This window comes from Barbus barbus (assembly GCF_936440315.1).
Source record: "Barbus barbus genome assembly, chromosome: 16".
NCBI classification, from domain to species: Eukaryota; Metazoa; Chordata; class Actinopteri; order Cypriniformes; family Cyprinidae; genus Barbus; species Barbus barbus.
Window position 1 is genome coordinate 20,655,118 of NC_136744.1, and position 21,018 is coordinate 20,676,135.

At 37.0% G+C, this 21,018-nt stretch overlaps 1 protein-coding gene across 1 annotated transcript; it reads right to left on the reverse strand.

Moving 5' to 3' along the window:
• Nucleotides 1–18,975: 18,975 nt before the first annotated feature.
• LOC306882135 (voltage-gated potassium channel regulatory subunit KCNF1-like) lies at nt 18,976–20,430 on the reverse strand (the record flags this gene model as incomplete). Its single annotated transcript, XM_079436618.1, has 1 exon — nt 18,976–20,430. The coding sequence occupies one exon, from the start codon at nt 20,428–20,430 to the stop codon at nt 18,976–18,978; it is 1,455 nt and encodes a 484-aa protein (XP_079292744.1).
• Nucleotides 20,431–21,018: the final 588 nt, after the last annotated feature.

Below are 21,018 nucleotides of genomic sequence, written 5' to 3' on the forward strand. Positions count from 1 at the left end.
GGACTCTTTTATTGGAAACAACTTACAAATGAGGAATACAACCAGCAATTTTTTGTGGTATTTGACATTATGCCGTAACTTGGAACATTGTGCAAAAGGATATTACATTACTTTTGGCATGTTTCATGACACATTCAAAGTGAAAAGTTCAGTAAGTGTTGCTAAAATTGTGTTCAGTTTTATTCAAAACAGATGAATGTGAACCTGTCAACATTTTATTGCTTTGCTTGTTGTATGGCAGCAGTTCGACAATACAATGTCTGGTGAAAGATGGTGAAAGGTCTATCGCATTTGAAAATAATGTACCACCTACACTAAACCCTACCCTAAACCTATCTGATAGGTTTAACAAAATAAACATTAGATAAAAATCATTTGCTGAAGCAACCAGGCCATTTTAGCTTGCTTCGGCAAGTCTTTGATGTCTTTTAGTTCTCTCCACATCACAAGTGCAATGCTGTACCAGGTGAGCTACTGAGCAAGTTTACTATGTCAAAAAAGCCATATATATGGAGCTATTTATGTGATGCAAATCTCAAAAAGTATTTGTTTACTCTTTTGAATAGATAATCAGCCCCTGCGATTATAATTTCTGTGAACAAGAATAAAACTTCTTGTTTTTTGTGTTGGTGGAAACTAGTGAATCAGCCTATATTGATACAAAAACTAATTTACCTGAGTTACAAAAAACTCAGTTAATACAGAGACTAAGAGCTGTCATGATTTAAACAAGCAAGTTTTCCACTATAACTACACTTAACAAGAAAAATACCTGTCTCTGCGTCTTGCTCCCTCTTTATCTTTCTATCGGTCCCAATTTAGTCTTTTTAACAGACTCCGATATATTAGAGTTCCTCTAGTCTCTTCGACCATGACTGAGGTGGTGCCGCTCGCATGGGACTTTTCCCACAATGCTGTGTAAGTTTGGATGTCACAGACAACCCACCGTGTTGTCAGACATCTTGACAAGACACAGAGGCATCATTTTCTTGACGTTACTATGGGAACTGAAAAAAACAAGCCCTCATTAAATGAGAAAATGACAGACGCACACACAAAGAAGCTCGCGCACACACCGAGACTGAAAAAATAACATTAGATGATGGCAGTTGACAGAGGATGCAACCAATCATACACAGACACACATGCACAAACAAACGCACAACTGCAAGTCAGGTAGAGAGAGAAAGAGCAATAGAGAGAGAAGAGATGACAAATGATAAACACAGGATCTTTTAGTTGATAGGGGACACAACAAAGCTGATGGGGGGTTTAGAACATTGAAATACTATTTGAGTTTCTGCACAGTCATCTCAGCTGGAGATTATTTTGCATATTGCATATGTAACAGTTTATGCTGTGATTAATGTCTGATGTTTCTCAGACTGAGAATCTGATAGAAATATCTAATAAATATTTAAATACAACATCAGTAAATCTGATTTGGCTTGCCAACAAGAGGTAAAGAGACTGTAATCCAATTTGACTGACAGACCGAACAGTAAATGTGCTGTGTGGTTTCAATGCCATGTTAAACATCCAGCCATGGTAGATACTCCATTAAATCACCACAAGACAAATGACCTTGGAGGTAACTGTCATAGGAATTTCTATGAATCAATCCATTTTAAATTCTAAAAATGATCAAACTGAACGTTCCAATACTGAATTCTAGTTTTTAAAATAGTTCCAAAGGAAGCTAAAGCATCCAGCATTGTGTGCAATATGCATCAAGCAACACAAACTAAAAAACAATAGAGACAGAGTCTCCACTAAGGGGTTTCAGTAGTAAGAGAAACCCCTGATCTGAAAAGTACAAATTAGATTGGTGATCTGGTTGTGAATTGAATTTGTACACTCTCCAAAATACTTCAAATTTGTGACAAATTGACAAAACATTTTGTGACGGAAAACCCTTAGCTATCGTGGGGCAGTTTTTATTATTGGGGCAGTTGTGGCCTAATGGTTAGAAAGTCGGGCTTGTAACCCGAAGGTCGTGGGTTCGAGTCTCAGGTCCAGCAGGAATTGTACGTGGGGGGAGTGAATGTACAGCGCTCTCTCCACCCTCAATACCACGACTGAGGTGCCCTTGAGCAAGACACTGAACCCCTAACTGATCCCCATAAATGGCTGCCCACTGCTCCGTGTGTGTGTTCACTGCTGTGTGTGTGCACTTTGGATGGGTGCAAACTCAGAGCACAAATTCCGAATATGGGTTATTCGACATACTTATTCCGACATACTTGGCCACATGTCACGTCACTTTCATTTTATCACTTTCTTCTATGGTAAAATGGGTAAGAAAATCTAACCAAATCTCATGAGAATTCATAAATATTGTAAAATTTGGCAATTTTTTTTTAAGTTTCTCCACTGTAAAAAAATATATATATATTTTTCAAAGTTGTAAATTAAGATTATTGGATTATATGTTTTACAATAAATAATTCCATTCTTTCAACTACTAAATTTCATGCATAATACAAATGTGCTATACTTGCCATTTCTTTGTAACTATTTATAAATTTGCTATTTGTAACTATTTTCCTTTTCAGGGAGAACAATTAACAATTAAAAAGCTGTTTACCCTATTCTTGTGCAGTATCAGACTAAACCATCAACTAATAAAAACACTAGTAATGAGTTAAAAAAAATATATACTTTTCTTCTTTAGACCCAAGAAAAATACACTTACTACTACTGACTGATACAGATATTTTTTTAAAATTTAAAAAGTGTTGGAAGTTGAAAAATGTGCTGCCAGACAGTATCGAGTTACTGCTGCGTTGCTCCAGCGATACAGAGTGGGGGAAAGATGGCACAATCTGTCTGGTGGAAAAGAGGAAATGTGAGATGCACACAAACAATACACTCTGCAGGTCTAAGACATCATATTGAGAGAGAGATTGAGAGATATGTGCGTCCCATTGTGCCGTTTATATAATGTATTGTGTATCTGAGCCTTGCTGTCTACCCAGGGCTCTGCTGGATGAGCACAGCTACACACTCTTTTGGAGCAGCAGAAGTTTACACACACAAATACACACAGCTCAGTTACACCAGGGATCTGCCGGTACCCATAAAAAGACGTTTGCACCCCGTTGAGACAACAAATGCTCCCGGATCTCACTCGAAAGACAGCAGGAGGCCGTGAGTATCAGGTATGTCCAAAAACACCTGTAGATTTCTGAACGTTTCTGAATTGGTGATTAGATTCTGGGACACAAAAGTATAAGACCACATTGTTGAAAACAATGTTTGTTTGTTTTTAGTCATTTTTAAGGGGAAAAAATACATATTTTTAAAATAATTTAAACTGGGAATAAATAAACAGATTTCTTTAAAGATTTCAAATAAATATTCTGGATTCTAAGAATGTTTGTGACACTGATATGAACAACTCTGTTGAGAAGATATTTTTTAAGATGTGTTTCAGTTTCACACAAATTTGTGGAGTTCATGCAGTTTAAGTGCTGCTGTCATTAAAGCAAAAGAAGGACAAACCAAATACAGAAACATTTTGTAATTCTTCAAAAACATTTTCACTTCAACTTTTCATTCAAACGGCTGATAATATAATTTGTATATGTTGTATTAAATTAGAAAAGATTGTAACAGAGAAGCATTTTCACTAGTGCTCTCAGACTTTTGTACGTCTGTCTGGTCTTTAATGGGCTTAGATTCTTTAAAGAAGATTTCTACGCAAATCTTATTTGATTTGGTGTGAATATAAAGCAATACACTACTGTTAGAGGAAAGAAAGGAGGAAGAAAAACCCTGTCACACACACATATACACCAATCAGACCACTTGCTACCAAAAAATAAATGTGCATCAGGGCGGACAGAAAGCCTGCTGGCAGAACGGCTTCAAAGCCTGCTCACAGTGTGTGTGTGTGTGTGTGTGTGAGTGCGTGCGTGCGTGAGTGAGTGAATGCTTCCACCCCCACACTGCCATTTTCACACCTGTTTCTATGTGATAAGACTCTTCTCCTTTATTTTACTCTCATGATAATAATGGCTTGTGCCTCCTAAAACATGCACACGTACATTTACCTAAATTAGGTCATAGCTTCTATTGTTTTTATATAAAACTAACTATAATGACTCGAGAAAAATTCTGACCTTATTTAGTTATTTATTTATGTTTGTTTCAGAATTTTATAAAAAAAATGATGGACCTGTGGTATGTGGGCTGTACACATTCTCTCAACACGCAGGTATTCAGATTTGAATCCGATCTGGGCCGTGACCCAATCCTGTTCCTTCCCTCTCTCCCTACTTTCCTGTTAACTCTATATTGTCTTTAAATTAAAATTACTTTTTAAAGATACACATTATTTTATTTATAAATACAACTTATTTTATATAAATGTAAAAAATTATTTTAGAATTGGAGAATATACACTACCATTCAAAAGTTTAGGGTCACTAAGGTTTTTTTATTTTAATTTTTTTTATTAATATTATATGAGCAGCAAATCAGTATATTACAATGACTTCTGAAGGATCATGTGACACTAAAGACTGCAGTAATGGCTGCTGAAAATTCAGCTTTTCCATCACAGGAAAAAGTTCTATTTTAAAATATAGGGAACAACTGTTTTAAATTGTAATAACATTTCTTTTTGTACTGTATTTTTGTCATAATATTATATATCGTGAATAAATTCAGCTTTAGTTTCAAAAATATTTAAAAAATCTTAACCACAAACATTTCTAACAGTAGTAGGCTATATATGATTTATTATATGAATAATTTTTCAGGGAGGTTTTAGGAAGTTCTGTCTGCAAATTTAACCCTGAAGTAACTGCACACTTAAACACACACATGTACAGTAAAGTACCTGTGCACATCTGTTGTTAACAAATAAAATAAAAAATCAGTTCCTTGAGCTACAGACTCTTACTCAATCCACATGTTGGTGCACACATATTCATGTAAAATTAAATAAACACACACACACACAAAAGGCTACAAGTGCAAAATCCACCAATGTTTCTTTCCTGTGCTATTCAGGATCAACACAAAAAACACAGACACAGATAAATGACAACCTGACCACACACACACACACAGAGAGACTCTCTCATCCCTCTGCCTGGTTATGATACTTCCTTAATCTAACATCAGCTTCAACTGAATGGGCAGCACATGAGGTTGTGTGTGTGTCAAAGAGATTAAGAGTGAATCAATATGAGCGATTGGTTGAACTTCTCGTTTCGTTAGCCAGCATTAATCTCTGTGATTTATGAGTGTCTTACATGCACACACACACACACATTCATGATTGTGTGTTTTGTCAACATTGCTCTCTGATTAACGCATATGTGCCGCTGCTGTTCTACATTAATCTCATTTACGGATCACACAAGTGAATCACATATAAGAAGCGATAATAAATGACAGAATGGAGAGATGGATGAGGTCAACACTTCAGAGGACGCCCAAATACTTGTCTAGGCTTGTGATTAAGCAAATCCATCTCAGTCCATTCCTGCAAATAAAAAACCAATACACTCTGAGGAGATGTCAGTGTAACCAGATTCCAGATGCATTGTAGCTCCCAAATGGAAATTATTCATTGAGCAGACAGAAACGGATCTACACCGCAGTTTAGAATCCAAATATTATTGGAAGATTTCAAGAAAAAAATATGAATGGAAGATCTTGAATTTCTGACTTAAACACTACGCTACAGCTTTAGGGGCAACAATACTGCACATGGTTCAAACATTTGGGGTCAGTATGATAAGTCTCTTATGCTCACCAAGGCTGGACTTACTTAGTGATATCATGAAATATAACTATTTAAAATTACTTTTTTGTTTTAATATATTTAAAAATGTAATTTATCCCTGTGATGGCATACATGGTCCTTCAGAAATCATTCCAGTATGCTGATTTAGTGATCAAGAAACATTCAACAAATGCTGAAAACAGTTTTTGCTGCTCAAATATTTTTGTAGAAACCACATTTTTTTCAGGATTCTATGATGAAAATAAAGTTATTTATACAGCCTTTATTTAAAATAGAAATCTGAAAACAATGTAAATGTCTTTACTGTCACTTTTGATCAATAAATTACATCCTTGCTGAATAGAAGTATAATATTCAATGTATTTCATTTACACATAAACTCTTTTCTTACCCACAATGCAGTGGAGGGTATGGGATACTAGTGTGTTCAATTACAGCAGGACCTCAAGGACAGAGGTCAGACGGAGAGGGAATTCCAATCGATCAGTACAGTGGACGGAGACTGACCATGCGGAGCACCGGGACTTTTCCCATGTGGGCTGGTCAACTTGTATTTCAGCTGTCCTGACTAAAATTAGGTAAAAGGTACACAACGATTTTAAAGGAAAACATTGTCACACCAGCCCATTTAAAACAATGTGGCCACATCTGATGGATTTTAAAACAAGTTGCTATTATTATGTATTTCTCGTTTTAGACATTAAAAAAAAATGTAGTTTGTCGTCCAGTTTAATTGTGCTAATTGTGTAATGTACACTACCGTAAAGAAGGTTTAAAACATTTTTAAAGAAATGTTATCAAAATAAGATTATTATAGGCTAATATTTCACAAGATTACTGTTTTTACAAAAAAATTAAAATCAAATAAACATAAGCATAAGAGACTTCTTTCAAAATTATAAAAAAATGTACCAATCCTTTGTACGGTAGGGTAAAAATGTTTCAGACTAGTGTTGGCCAATATACCGGTACAAGTGGCTAGACAACATCCTGAATTGAGAGGGGATCCCTGTTAACTGCATAAACTGACTAACGGTTATAGAACTTTTAAAAATATTAATTACACACAAGTAATTCGTTAAATGGGCAAGTAAACCAACTGTAACTGGACATTAACAGAGGCCAGGGACAGTGAAGATGAACTCAAAGCGGAGAAAACACTGTAGCAGGCAGAGCAAACTCACTTCACCATGCGCTAAATATTGGAAGAAAATCCTAAATACAGATTTTTTGGTGTGGGGGGGGGTATAAATGTATCTCTGTGGGGAACTGACTGTCTTAAGGAAAGTTTAGATGGTGTGTTCATTTAATGTGGTAGCCTATTTAAAAGTTCAGTGCTGCTTTGCTTACAGCAGTAACAAAGGAAATGTTGTGCTGTGCTGCTGTTCCATAAGCGCCACCCACTCTCAGAGACTGAATTTGCGTTCTCATTTAGCCTGTCTGCTGTTTCTGTTTTGTGCAGTCATGTTTTATGTTTAATTTTACAAAGCTAAAGCCAGAACATTCTGTTTCGGCTTCAGATTTTGAAAGTATACAATCTAATTTATATCAAAAACTGCTTTTTGTACATGTAACTTGTTTGTTTGGATTTTTATTAAAATGCAGTTGTTCTGCTACTGTTTTATGCATTCCAATTCATATAAAGACACAGTTAGGGCAAACCGTGATAAACCGTGAAACCACCAGCCAAAATCAATATACCTGTAAATGACCTAAATAATAGAGCAGGGACGGTTTGTATTTGACTGGTAAAGGTCCTAGGCAGTTTCGTAGGCCCAGTCCATCCCTGGATAACATCAAATTAAAAACGTTCCTTTTTCACAAACAGAAATGACCTTTAACTCAGCAAGCCCTTCAACCGTCCTTCTCACTCTCTCTATTCAGAATCTACACTCACACACAGACACAAGTGTAATCTTTGAAAAATGCAGATCTCAATCTAGAAAAGGATTATGGGATGCCACTCCACTCAGACTTGAGGGACAGACGAGAGTAAAGCGAAGGCTGAGAAAACATCCAAAACTTTAACCCTTCAACATGGCCAGCATGTTAACAAAAACCATAATAATATATCAATGACATAATGAAATAACATTGGCTGTGATATAGACGATTATTGCTTTTCGCCAATCACAGAACGCACATAAAAGGTGAACCTATCATTTACTACATGACTCCAAGAACTAACTAAAAGCCATTAAACCAGCACTCAGAATCAGTGAGAGTGAAACAAACTGAAATAACAACAACTGAACAAAAGTTCATTTTATCTAAATATTTTCTCACTCTAAAACTCTGGAAGTCTAAAAAATAATGAAAAGTCCTGCTGGTTGGCTGCGAGTGCAGAAACACTCTGCATGTGCATTACGTGCTTGTGCATGTGTAAAATGAGGAATATGTTGACTCTGTCAGACTGTATTGATCACCATTGGATTAATGGTTCCCAGTGTGTACACTGTAAGAGATAAACACATGCAGGAAAAAGAGTGATTATGTATATAACTGCATCAGTCAGCCTTGAACATTTCTAAACAAAACACCTATACCTTATTATCATTGACAGATACGGCCCATCCACTTTCCCACTCCAGCTAAGCCCCGCCTACTGTTTGTGTTTCCGAAACCAGCAGCATCTTAGACAGCAGAGCATCCTCAGCATCCCTGTGGCTGTGTTCATATCGAAAGCTACACTGCTATTTCATGCTCTGCCAAGTCTAGGCAGTTCATAAGACACCTGCATGCTGTTCAAAAGTTATCATTGATCTCAATGTGATACTTCAGTCTTTCTTTTGTCCTTTCTCTATGGCTCAAGAATCCACAGTCAGGACAAGATGCTAGCAGAGTACGGTATCATTATTTCACCATTTTTTTGAAAGATTGTTCTCTGCCTCTTGTCAGCTGGGTACCGAAGCAAGTAATCACACTACCCTCGGGACCAATTAAATGAGACTTCCCATCATTTCTCCAACAGTCTCACTTCCTGCACCACTAAACAGGTTAATTGAAATGATCAGTTATTCATTGTTCTGTCCATCTGTGTAACATTCTCTCTCCTGCTCCTCTTTAGATACCAGATTCAATTTAGATAAATAATGAATCCTCATCAGTCTTCTGCTGCTCGCTATCCAGGCAGTGTGTCAACAAACACCAACATTATTCTTTGTCTGTCTGTCTGTCCAGGAATCAGTCAATAAATCCATGAGTTGAACCTCCTGACTGTTTTTCTCTCACAGCCCACACACACTCACATCTATCTTGCCATCTAGCATGTTTTCGGTTCTCTCCGCTACACGCAAACACGCACATTCTATCATAGTGCATGGGGACTTTTCTTTGGCTTCCAACTGTTTTAAACTGAGCTTTTTATATTTTCTATCCCTTAACCTTTAACCTATCCCTTGAAGAAATATTTTTGGATTTAAAATAAATGTTTTAAAATTAAAGTTGGCATGTAAAAGAAGTAATGATGTTAAAGCCATGTCATGTAAAAGATAGATCCTTTCTGTATCTAAGTGAAACAGATTATCGAAAAAAGAAATATATGAGTGGGAATTTTGTTCAATTCATTGGTTGTTGTCTGGATAGAGGCAGATCTGAATGTGAGCTTCTAGTCAATTGTACAAAAGAGCCAGGTTTATGTGAACAAACTGAAGTGTCACACATCACCAGAGAAATCGATCATTTCCTCTGAAAATCCAGTTATGATATTCTGATTCAAAATTACAATTTCAAAATAAAAAAAGATATAAATACATTGTTGAATTGATCACAATAAGATCGATAATGCACAATGCACATGAACATAGATAGTGTGAATTTCTATTTCATGATGACTTTAATAGTTTAATATATTTAATATTAATAGTTGAAATAACAAAATTATAACATCAATTATTATTAAAAATGTTATTACTTCAATAATTATTGCAATTAATAATTCAGACTATTTGAAGAAAACAGTTATTAATATTAAACCTATCCATTTTTAATATAACAATAATAATAATATATTCTACAACGTTCAAATTAATAGTTTCATTCTTCCATGGAACACAAAAGCATACCCTAGTGAAAAATAAATATACTAAAATGCATTTGAAACATTCATTTCATGCTATACAAACTACAAATATATTTACATATTTATATGCTTAATAAAAATACGCTGCAATTGCAATTTTAGTATAATGGTATAAGGTATGCATAAAGTCTGCTAAATTTGAACAACTCATTTTTTGCTTAATGCATTTTAATTGTGCGAAAGTGCTGAAGTCTGACTAAAGATATACTGAAGTACATTTGATTGTGCTAAAGTGGAACTATAGCAAGTATACTTTAGGTACACTTTAAATATCTTGCATTTAAAGAATGCTATTATTCAAAGATCATAAAACCCTCATCATCAATATAGTGACACTAAAACATCATTTAGGCTTAATATTAAGAAATGTGCATTGTGCATAGGTAATACTCCAAATAAAGTTTAATTATAATTTTTATATCAGTAGCCTAGTCTCGAGCGATATGTCAGTAAATATGCTAATAGATTACTTTGTTTGTTTTTTACTACACCTAGCTTTATAGAATGTTGATAGTGCACTTCTTCCACCATAGTTCTCAAATCTTTTTCATGTTTGCACACTGCACACATTAACCAAACAGCAGGTTTGACATCAGTGACCAAAAATAATTCTCATAACCAATTGCAACATGCCAAATTTCAACATTGTTACATAAAACCGCTTCAGAAAACTTGGAATGTGGTGTACATGACATACAGACAACTTTTTTTCTTTTTTTTGTCACTCTTGGAGTTTGACAGTCCCTGGTCACTATTCACTTTCATTATACAGAAAAGATTCGAAAGAATGTCCTGCCTTTTCCTTTTGTGCTGTACAGAAGGAAAAAGTAAATTCTACAAGATACGAGGGTGAGTAAATGACGTAGATGACAGAATTTCTTTTTTGGGGTATAACTCTCCATATAAGGCATTTTTAAATATGCTTTATTAAAGCCATTTTTGCTGACAGGGACAATTAGCTGTTCCCAGCCATGTAGGTAATTACAGGTTGTACTATCCTTGTGGGCACAATTTGATCCCAACAACAATGGCAAAAGCTGACCCCACACACATCCTCCATATAGATAGACATAATGCTGAGGAAGTTTATAATGATGATACCCATAATGCCCCTGTGAAGTACCTTTTGCCCTCTCTCCAGGGCACAAATCTGAAACACAGCAGAAATACTATATACACAAAATAGGTGAACAGGACTCATTCAAAAAAGGGTTTCATCCATCCAGCTTTTCCTCTATTCATCTAATCATTTCCTTAATGGGCAAGGTGGTTAGGAGCACAATGTGAAAAGGCAGTTTTTTCTGTCTCATAAAAGACAATCATTACTCGTTTCTCTCTGGCACTCTTTGAAGTAAAAGGTCAAGTTGTTCTGTCTGTGTGAAGGACTGCACTGTGTTTGAGTAATTATCTCGGACTGGAATTGCCGTAGTGTTGGACTAATTATTTTTGCTGTTAGAACCCTAACGAGCAGCAGAACTGTAGGCGTGAGCTGGCGGCTGCTGGCAGAACATGATCAGTGCTTACAAATGATCACTAACAATTAGACAGTCTCCTAAATTTTGCACTAAAACACACATTCAGCCAAGCTCTAAATCACAAAACACTCAGCTGTGCTCCTAATGTCACCTTTGCTGCCAGAACAGGCTGAGTGCGGCTGAACCAAAGTCTGGTCACACAAACCTTTCACATCTGATTGCTGTCTAAAGATGGAGGAAGAGAGATCTCATTTGTGATTTTTCTTTCATGAGACTGAAGACGTTGAGTAAAACTTTAGAAGAACGGATGGATAGATGAATGATTTCACCCAAGACCTTTCTTAGCAACAGCAGAATTCTGAGAATTAGTTCTTATTAGACATCTCCATTTATACTGGAATGTTTTTTTCTTTATCCAGCATAATTCCAAAACTATTTTATTTTTAGTAAATCATTAAATGCCATTAAGTGATTGAGAGCACACAGAATTGGGTGTTTAAATATCAACAAACACTTGAGTCACATAATGGCAGTTACATACTCGGAGAATAATGGAATGGATGAAATGAATAAATTACAAAGATAAATGAGTGAAAAAATTGTTCAGATTCTATCAGCAAGGGAACACCACTTTTAGCAGTGCATTATTCTCTTTCAGCCTTTGTCAAAAACACTTATTCTCTGCTGTGAGTGAACAAAATTGAGCTGAAGTTCAAGTAACATGACTAAAAGTACCAATACTAATATTTCATAACAAAGTTACAAAGTATTAAAAAAAAAAAATGTTTAATTATAAATAGCCATGCATTGCTTAGGTTCCAAAACAGCTCAGGTCATTGCTGTCATCGATCTGTAGAGTAAATCAGTTCTCTTCTTACCTGTGTGCATGAGTAAAAACTTTCTGTTGGAAATATACTAAGCTGTTAACACGCAAGCACGCTCTCAAACTATTTCAGCGAGTGGAACAGCTGTAATCATGTTAGCACTAACTGGAAAGTGTAATCTTGAGCTATAAAGCATGCAGTCACTCGCACAATGAGGATGAAGTATGAATGCTCTCGTGTCTGCAAGGATTACCGCACAAGAATAGCCACTCAATCTCACGGTCCAATGCATATGCGAGACATGCAATGCATATGCACTCACATGTACAAAACTTCAGCCATATGCATACTTGCAAATATGTTCACATTGTAGACAGAATCTCACTCATTCTCTTAACTGCACTGTAATGCACACACATACAATGTAAAACCTGAGAAGCAAAATGGTTTAAATGTAAATGTCTTTAAATCTTGAATTTGGTAACACTTTATAATACGGGTGCACTAATAAAATCATTAATTTATTCTTAACTAATGCACAGATAATCATGAGTTAATGTAAGACTCATGAAGAACTAAACCATTCATTAATGATTACTACATTAGCAACTAATAAAAAGTCTATCTGATTAATAGATTAACTATAATGGCCAATAATTAAATGTGTCGTCATGTATTAATTCTTTACAACATAGTTTGAACTAATATTGTAAATTAAAGTGTTAATTACCACAACGGGTGAAAGCTACGCATTTCAACATCCAGTTGTCTGCTTTAATTAATCATTAGCTAATGATTTACAAAGATATCATTATGTTATGACTTTACTTGTTGAGGCACATGACTATTAATACATTGTTAAGTAATATGTCATTTTAGTTTTGACATCCACAATGAGACATGGATTTCAATCCCTCAGATTTTTGGGCCAAGTGGATTTTGAATGCAGCTTCCAAAAGACAAAAAATAGCCGAATAATATTTATATTTGATACAATCACACAGGCCTGATTAGATCATTCAGTGCGTCATATCATAATCTGCTAAATTGAAATCTGCATTCACTGGCTGGCGCTGAGCCAGATACAGACGCGATTTTACAGCAATGTGCATTGTAACCAATCACACACAATTTTGTTGAGCTTATGAATGCAATGACCAATCGGAGGCGTTCAAATGAGTCACCACTAAAATGCCGGTGTTTTCTTCACTTGCTCACTGACTGAATACCTCTTTCTGGCAAATTCTCTGGTCAGAAACAACAAAGTGCAGATGTGTGTATGAATCTGTAAGTAAGATTCACCTTTTTACCTTGTAATAAGATTTACTCATTTCACAGTGTAAACCGCTTCAGTGATTTTAATGGCCGTTTTTGAGAGTGCTTGAACTCTAGACTGTCAGTAAAAATGTTCTTTGATAATGTAAATGTTCTTTGCTCTCTTTCTGTACAATGAAAGTGTTATGATTAGTAGCCTAATTTGCAATGTTCTTATTCACATTAACTTTCAATGTTAAATTCACATTAAACATAAAGTCAGTCATATTAAAACTATGTTATGGCATGACACCCATATCTGATGTTAATTAAGTAAACAGACAGGTTTTTATGCATAGTTAATAGACTACATTATTAGGCTACTTTGACCATCGCCCACTATAGATCAACTAAATCTATAAAGGTGAGAATCGAGATATTCATATTTCATGATATAGTTAATGCGTTTGGGAATGTTTCGAATAAAACAGAAAAATAAATAAAACAAGAACATAAGTGCTATTGTGGCTGCTGTGTGTCACATGAGGTGTGTCACAAACCCCAAACCATAGCGACTTATTACTTAATTAGTTAATAGTCATGTGTCTTAACAAGTAAAGTCATAACATGATATCTTTGTAAGTCTTTAGTTAATGATTAATTAAAGCAGACAACTGGAAGTTAAAATGCATAGCTTCCACCTGTTGTGGTAATTTTACAATATTAGTTCACTTTAATTTACAATATTAGTTCAAACTATATGTTGTTAAGGAATTAATACAAGATGACGCATTTAATTAATGACAATTCATATATTAATTAATCTATTAATCAGATAGAATTTTTATTGGGTTGCTGATGTAGTAATCATTAATGAATGGTTTAGTTCTTCATGAGTCATACAGTAACTCATTATTATCTGTGCATTAGTTAAGAATGAATTAATGCTTATTAGTACACCAATACTGTAAAGTGTTACCAAATTTTTATTTCGCCATTGATCTTTTTTTTTTTTTTTTTTAAGTATATACATTAGTTTAAGGACAAAAAAAAATCCCAATGGGGTAAGAAAAATAAGATGATGTTTCATATTTTAAATGATATAGGTATTAAAAAGATGTAAGGTGTATTCTCAGAAAATTGTCATAAAATATATTTACATTTATTCATTTATATGCTTTTATCCAAAGTGACTTTCAAGTGAAGACAAAAGAAGCCATTAATAAGTAAGTGTTGTGACAAGTCCTGGTTAGCCTAATGCAGCACACATAAATAAATAAAAAATTTAAAAAAAAAGTAGAATAGAAATAAAATATAGAGAGCTAGTGTTAAAGGGTCAATATATTATTATATTTTTTATAATAAATAAAAAGAAAACAAGCAGATGGAGTAGAAAGAGAATACAGAATGCTAGTGTCAAGTTATATTTCATAATAAATAAAAAGAAAACAAGAATAGAAATAAAATAGATAGTGCTTGTGTTAGATGGTCAAGTTTTTATAAATAAAAGAAAACAAGACAGAATAGAAAGAGTATAGAGAGTGTTAGTGTTAGAGGGACAGACATTTCAAGATGCATTTCAGCGGTCATCGGCATCATAAATCCTTAATTTTATTTTTTATATATTTAGATTTTTTTTTTTAATTATGTACATTTATAACACTATACTTTGTATTATATCACATTTGTATCAAATTACAAAAAAAAACTAGTTAACGCTAATGCGAGGGTGTTTCTAATGCAGGGTCTATGGAAGGGATGGTAAATTTGACATCGTTCTCTCTTCTGACTGCCGTTATCAGTCTCTTTCAATTTTGTTCCTATGATTGAAAGTCGTGAAAATGCTATCGTAGAGTTTTCTTTTGCTATTTGAGCAAATGGGAATGCAAAAAATATATTTGTGGTACTCTCCCATTCACTGCTCTTGAAGTTTACCCAACTATGATGACTTCCGCTGCTGAGAAACCTAGAAATGTGAAGGTTTATTAAGCTACATACAGCTATCTTGAGGCTTATCAATTTCTTAAAAATGTCCTGTGTGAATGTTCCCAATCAGTGACCTCCATTTAGAAAGAAAGAAAATGTTACTATTGATTGCACCGTACATAAAATTTTTATGAAATTTGTAATTTAACTTAATTTAAATTTTGGGGGGTGCAAAATTAAAGAACTGAAATTAGGAAATGGTGCCTCGAAGGACCCAAGGTGGTTCCTGACCATTCTTAATAAAAGCGTTCCTCCAGGAACCATTAAATTTCCTCAGAGAACCACCCCTTTTAAAACGGTGCCTAGAGGCTCTACAGAGGGTTCCGCCGGCATGGCAAAGTGAAGAATCCCAAAAGGTGCCTCCAGGAACATTTAGTTTTTACAGTGTACCTTAGACCCGCCCTGAGTGAGCTGAGAGGGCTGTCTGCCATTGTGTCAGCTCCAGTGCAGAGGAAAACAAGAATATCGCAGATTAAGAGATTGAAGTGTTTAGTTGTTGGATGTAATAATGAATAAGTCGTCATTTACTCCCGACATCTGAGAAGAAGCAGAAGATTAACGTTACTTTCGCTTTGAAGTGAATGCGCAGATCCCCGATCTGCATAACTGAGTCTATATACGCACGAATCATTCGTGATCCAGCTTTATCGACAAAAGAAGTGACGGTTTTTTATTAATCTTTGCAAATCACCTTTGCTTTCCTAATAATGTGCTAGTTAGCCAGTTTCGCAGCTGAAGTAAACAGTACTGCTCGTCGCTCCACGGAAGAGAGGGGCAGGGCGAGCAGAGTCATGGGCATTTAAAGCAACACAGACTAAAAAACGGCTTGATGAAAACAGAGCTGATTTTGACTGCAAGAATGTGTTTTTTACACTACCATTGAGAAATTTTAACCAAAGTATGTTATAGACTTTTCATTAAGACCTAAAGAATCATATCAACTTATATCAAATGGGCATTCGATGACCCCTTTAAATATTCTATGCCGAGAACTTTAAATATTTCACATACTTTTGAAAATCCAGCGTTTAGTTGGACCCTGATAAGCGCTCGTCTTCACAGTTGTAAACTCGACGGCTTTCTTCTTTCGTGAGGGGGTTTGGCATCACGGCATCGTTGTTTCCAGGTGGAACATTAAAGAACACACACGTCTCCCAGAAATCCTGTATAATCTAACCAATCCGATGACGACTTCGACACTCCTGAAGTGTTTCCAGATAAGTGTACCATATGCATCAGACATTTAGCCATCGGTCTGTGGGTGTGACGTCTGAGGCTGAGACTAGGGCCGCATTAACCATTGGGCTCAGCCCCGGGGCCCGAGCAAGGAGGGGGCCCGTGATTGGCTGTGGAGTAGACTGACTGGTCACCAGTAGCGCCGATCGCCAAAGCTGAAGCTTATTTTTTTTTACTTAAGCTAGTATCTTTATTTTTTTTATATTGAAATTAGTAACAGGGGGGGGGGGCTGCAGTAAGTCATAGCCCCAGGGCCCAGCGCAGTCTTAATACGGCCCTGCACACAACAGTTCCAGATGGAAACTAAATTTGATGGCATCTTTATGACTGAGCTTTGTTTAGATCCTGTTAATTGGCATAGATGTTCTCTAACCATAGTGATGGTGATGGGGGCCCAAGAGAGCTGATTAGAGGACAGCACAGGTGGGCTCAAATCACTGTGCAAGAATCAAAGCTTCAAATCTGTACATGTACAACAATATTCAATATAAACTTTTAGAAACACTAAAACTGTTATACAAAAGAAGTACACATTGCAGAGAACAAAATAAACGTACACCCAAAAGAAGCCTTTCAACTATTCACACAAGCCCACACAGAAGCACACCCATACTCCTCACGCTGCAAATCTAAACCATGTCAGCTATCTCATCACGCTTGTGTGCCAGGGCAGCCATCTTGTCGGAGTGTTTCGAGGGTGTATGTGAGAACCACCTGCCGTGCAGACATGTTCAAATGCTTCTCTATATAACAACCAAACACACATTCCCTCCATAAACGCTCAGTATCGGTTCTCATGACTGACACCAGCCCACATCATGCTGGGGGTCCTATTCTTAGCCTCCAGTGGTTCTTCGCTGAATTACGGCATGTTTGGGTGGATTCTGTGACTCATTTGTTTTTATCTCTGTGCTGAAATGTTGAGTCAAGAATTGGACATCAGGAAACAGCAACATAAGGATGAGAGTAAAACTCTCTCAAGATGTAAAGCAAAATGGTAAAAAAGCGACATTTCAGAATCTCAGCTCACTCAAACACCTGTTGTGCTGACCGGGGAGCAGTGTGCTTTTAAGCAAACGTGAGCAAATAGTGCACTTGTGAACAACACTATAATGCAAGGACAAATACTGTTATTTTACACTATAAATGCAATGTGGGTACATTCATTTCTGAGTACCTCCAAAAGTGCTGCAAGTAATCACAATTTGTTTTGGACCCCATTTACAACTGTATATAGCACTGGCCACTTGAAATCTGATCACTGTGCAGAGGTTAGGAGACAGAATGATAGAGAGGAACAGAGAGAACGAGAAAGTTGAGGACTGTGTAAATTATTTAATTTGAAGATTCATTGCTTAAAAGGCAATACTCACCTGTAGCTCCGCCAACACATGAGTTGCACACTGTTCCTTCCAAAACAGAATGTCTGAGAATATCTCTCATGTCTACATGCTTGTAAGTCCTTATAATACTGAGAATGAAAAAAACAAAAAAACACCAGTATTATAAAAATAGACAGATGGATGGTCTTTGTCATCAGATAGTTGCTTCCTAGCAACCAATAAAATCTGCATTTGAGGAAAATAATACATTTTGTATATATATATATATATATATATATATATATATATAAAATATAAATTACTGTCAAATTCAAGGAGTGATGTTCTTAAAATCTAACCTACTGGGAAGAGTGAATGAACAAGTGATTGGATGAATGAATGAATGAATGACCTACACATGTATAAAAACTGAATTTTTCTGCTACACTCATCACAATTTTGACTTGATTCATAATATCAATTTAATCATTTACCATCCATTAATATGATCTAAAAATTCATAATATCAATTTAATCATTTACCATCCATTAATATGATCTAAAAATTCATAATATCAATTTAATCATTTACCATCCATTATTATGATCTAAAAAAAAAAAAAAAAAAAAGTGAAACTATACTTTCTTACCTCACATTTGGTTTGTGTCCAGTAAATCCTTCATATTTTTACACTTACAACTTCTACAGTCACCTTAGGAGGATGGTGATCATGTATGATACTGCTTTCACACTTGTAGCTCATTGTAAGTGTGTGTATGTTTAGTATGATTCTAATTATGTTGATGTAAATATTTTGGTTATCTAAAACACATACGCGTGAAGTTTGACATGCACTTTATTTAATAAAGACAAAATAACACTTTTGAAGAGGAACTGACTTTTGATGTCCAGTGAAAACACCACAAGCAGCTTGACGGTCACACTGCAGCACAGCAGTTTATAGCGCACAATGACCAAAATAACACAAGCTCTTGTGAAACGTAAAGTGCTTTGCAAGTTTCTTTCACTTTTGGCCTAGGTCAGGCTTTTCTTCTTCACGGGCTCCCTCTCAGTTCTGTGCGCGCCCGAAAGGAGCGGGATGCATGTATCGCTACGCGACGCGCGCAAGACACCTTCCCACGCGTTCCCGGGCGCGTCAGACCTGAGCGTGGAGCTTCTCACCGAGAGCTCGAGCTCACGCAGCTCCATGAGTTCCAGCTCGTGTTTGGCGGCGGTTTCTAGCACCCTCTGCTTGTTGTAATAGATGACGAAATTGTTGATGATGGGGTGGATGGGCAGTGCTATGGCGATCACCCCGCACAGGAAGCTGATGGCCGCGTTGCACCGGCCTAGGGTGGTTTTTGGGTAGATGTCCCCATAGCCGACGGTGGTCATGGTGATGATGGCCCACCAGAAGGACTGCGGGATGCTTCTGAACAATGTCTCCGGGTGGCTCTGCTCCATGGTGTACCCTAGCGCGGAGAATACGAAGATACCCACTCCCATGTACATGAGGAGCAGCCCCAGCTCCTTGAAGCTCCGTTTGAGCGCGTACGTGAGCGTCTGCAGGCCAGAAGAATGGCGCGCCAGCTTGAAGATCCGCGCAATGCGCATGATACGGAGCGCCTGCACCGCCTGCTGCACGTTGGCTAACTCCATCATGGCCGTGCCGAGGTACGTGAGAACCAGCACCACGTAGAACGGCAGGATGGCCAAGAAGTCTATCATGTTCATGAAGGAGAGCGCGAAGCGCACCTTGTTTGGGGACGATGCAAGGCGCAGCATGTACTCTACCGTGAACCAGACGATGCACGCCGTCTCAATGGCATCCAGGGCCGGGTGCTCAACGCGGTTCCCCTCGGAATCCTCCACCTGGAGGTCCGGTATGGTCCCGAGACACATCACAACAGATGACACTAGAATGAACAGGAAGGACACGACGGCAAGTACGCGTGCGGGGAGCGAGGACTCTGGTTTCTCCATGAGCTTCCAGAGGAACTTCTGCCACCTTTCATTGCGGCTCACGTTAGGGTCACAGTCCAGATCATCCAGGATCAGTTTCACCTTGTCTGCAATCTCTGCCAACTCTTCCTCCTTCTCAGTCAAGTTACTCTTGCAGCATTCGTCCAAGTAGCTCAAGTCGATCTTCCAAAACTCCATCTCTTTGATGAAACAAATAGGGCAGATTCCGCGCTTCATATGGATCTCTCCAAAGTAGTACACTTCCACGATGCATTTAAACGAGTCGGGATCTCTGTCGAAGTAGAATTCTCGTTTTCCAGGGTCGTAATCATCGCAGAGCGAGGAAATTACATCAAAACTCCGAGTTGAGCAGTTCACTAGTTCGGCAAGCCTGCTGTCCGGATAGCGGTTCAGAATGTCTCCGCACAGCACCAGCCGCACACCCCCGATGTTTACGGCGATTTCTTTCTCGTCGCTGCTCGACGAGCCGTTACAGTGCGCGAACCGGGTCCTCGGTAGCGTCCACATCCTCGCAGCCCTAGTCTCTAAACATTTAAATGGCGTTAAATGTTAGGAACGGTGAGTTGTGAGAAAAGGCGCATGGAGATGCAGGGTCCTCTTATGTCAAAAGAGGGTGCTGGTTAACTTCGTAAATACTAAAGACATGCTAAGAGAGCAAAATTAATCAATTTTGTCTTGGAAAAAAAAGCTTTGATAAGAAAAAGAATCAAGAGAATGCTATCTTGATTCAAGCAGATAACATTTCTGTGCGCTTTTGCGCAGTGAAAGCGCGCAGTTGGCACAGCAGTAACAGGACTCCCCCCCTCCTCCCTGTGCACCTCTCTCTCTTTCTCTCTCTCTCACTCCCTCTGTAACCCCCAATCCTTTATTAATATATCTCGTCTGGTGTTTCCTGCCATTTCCAACCAGTTTTTAACAACTCTTTTGCCCAACTTACAAAAGACCAATAGTAGTGAATAGAGAGCGATTTTAAAAAGGGGAGGGGTTGACTTTTTCTAACGTTTGATATATGTCGTTTCGGGCTCATTTCTGTAATTATTATTGATACTTTTTAACAGTTTTTCTCGCGCAACGCAAATTGTAATTTTCTGTCAA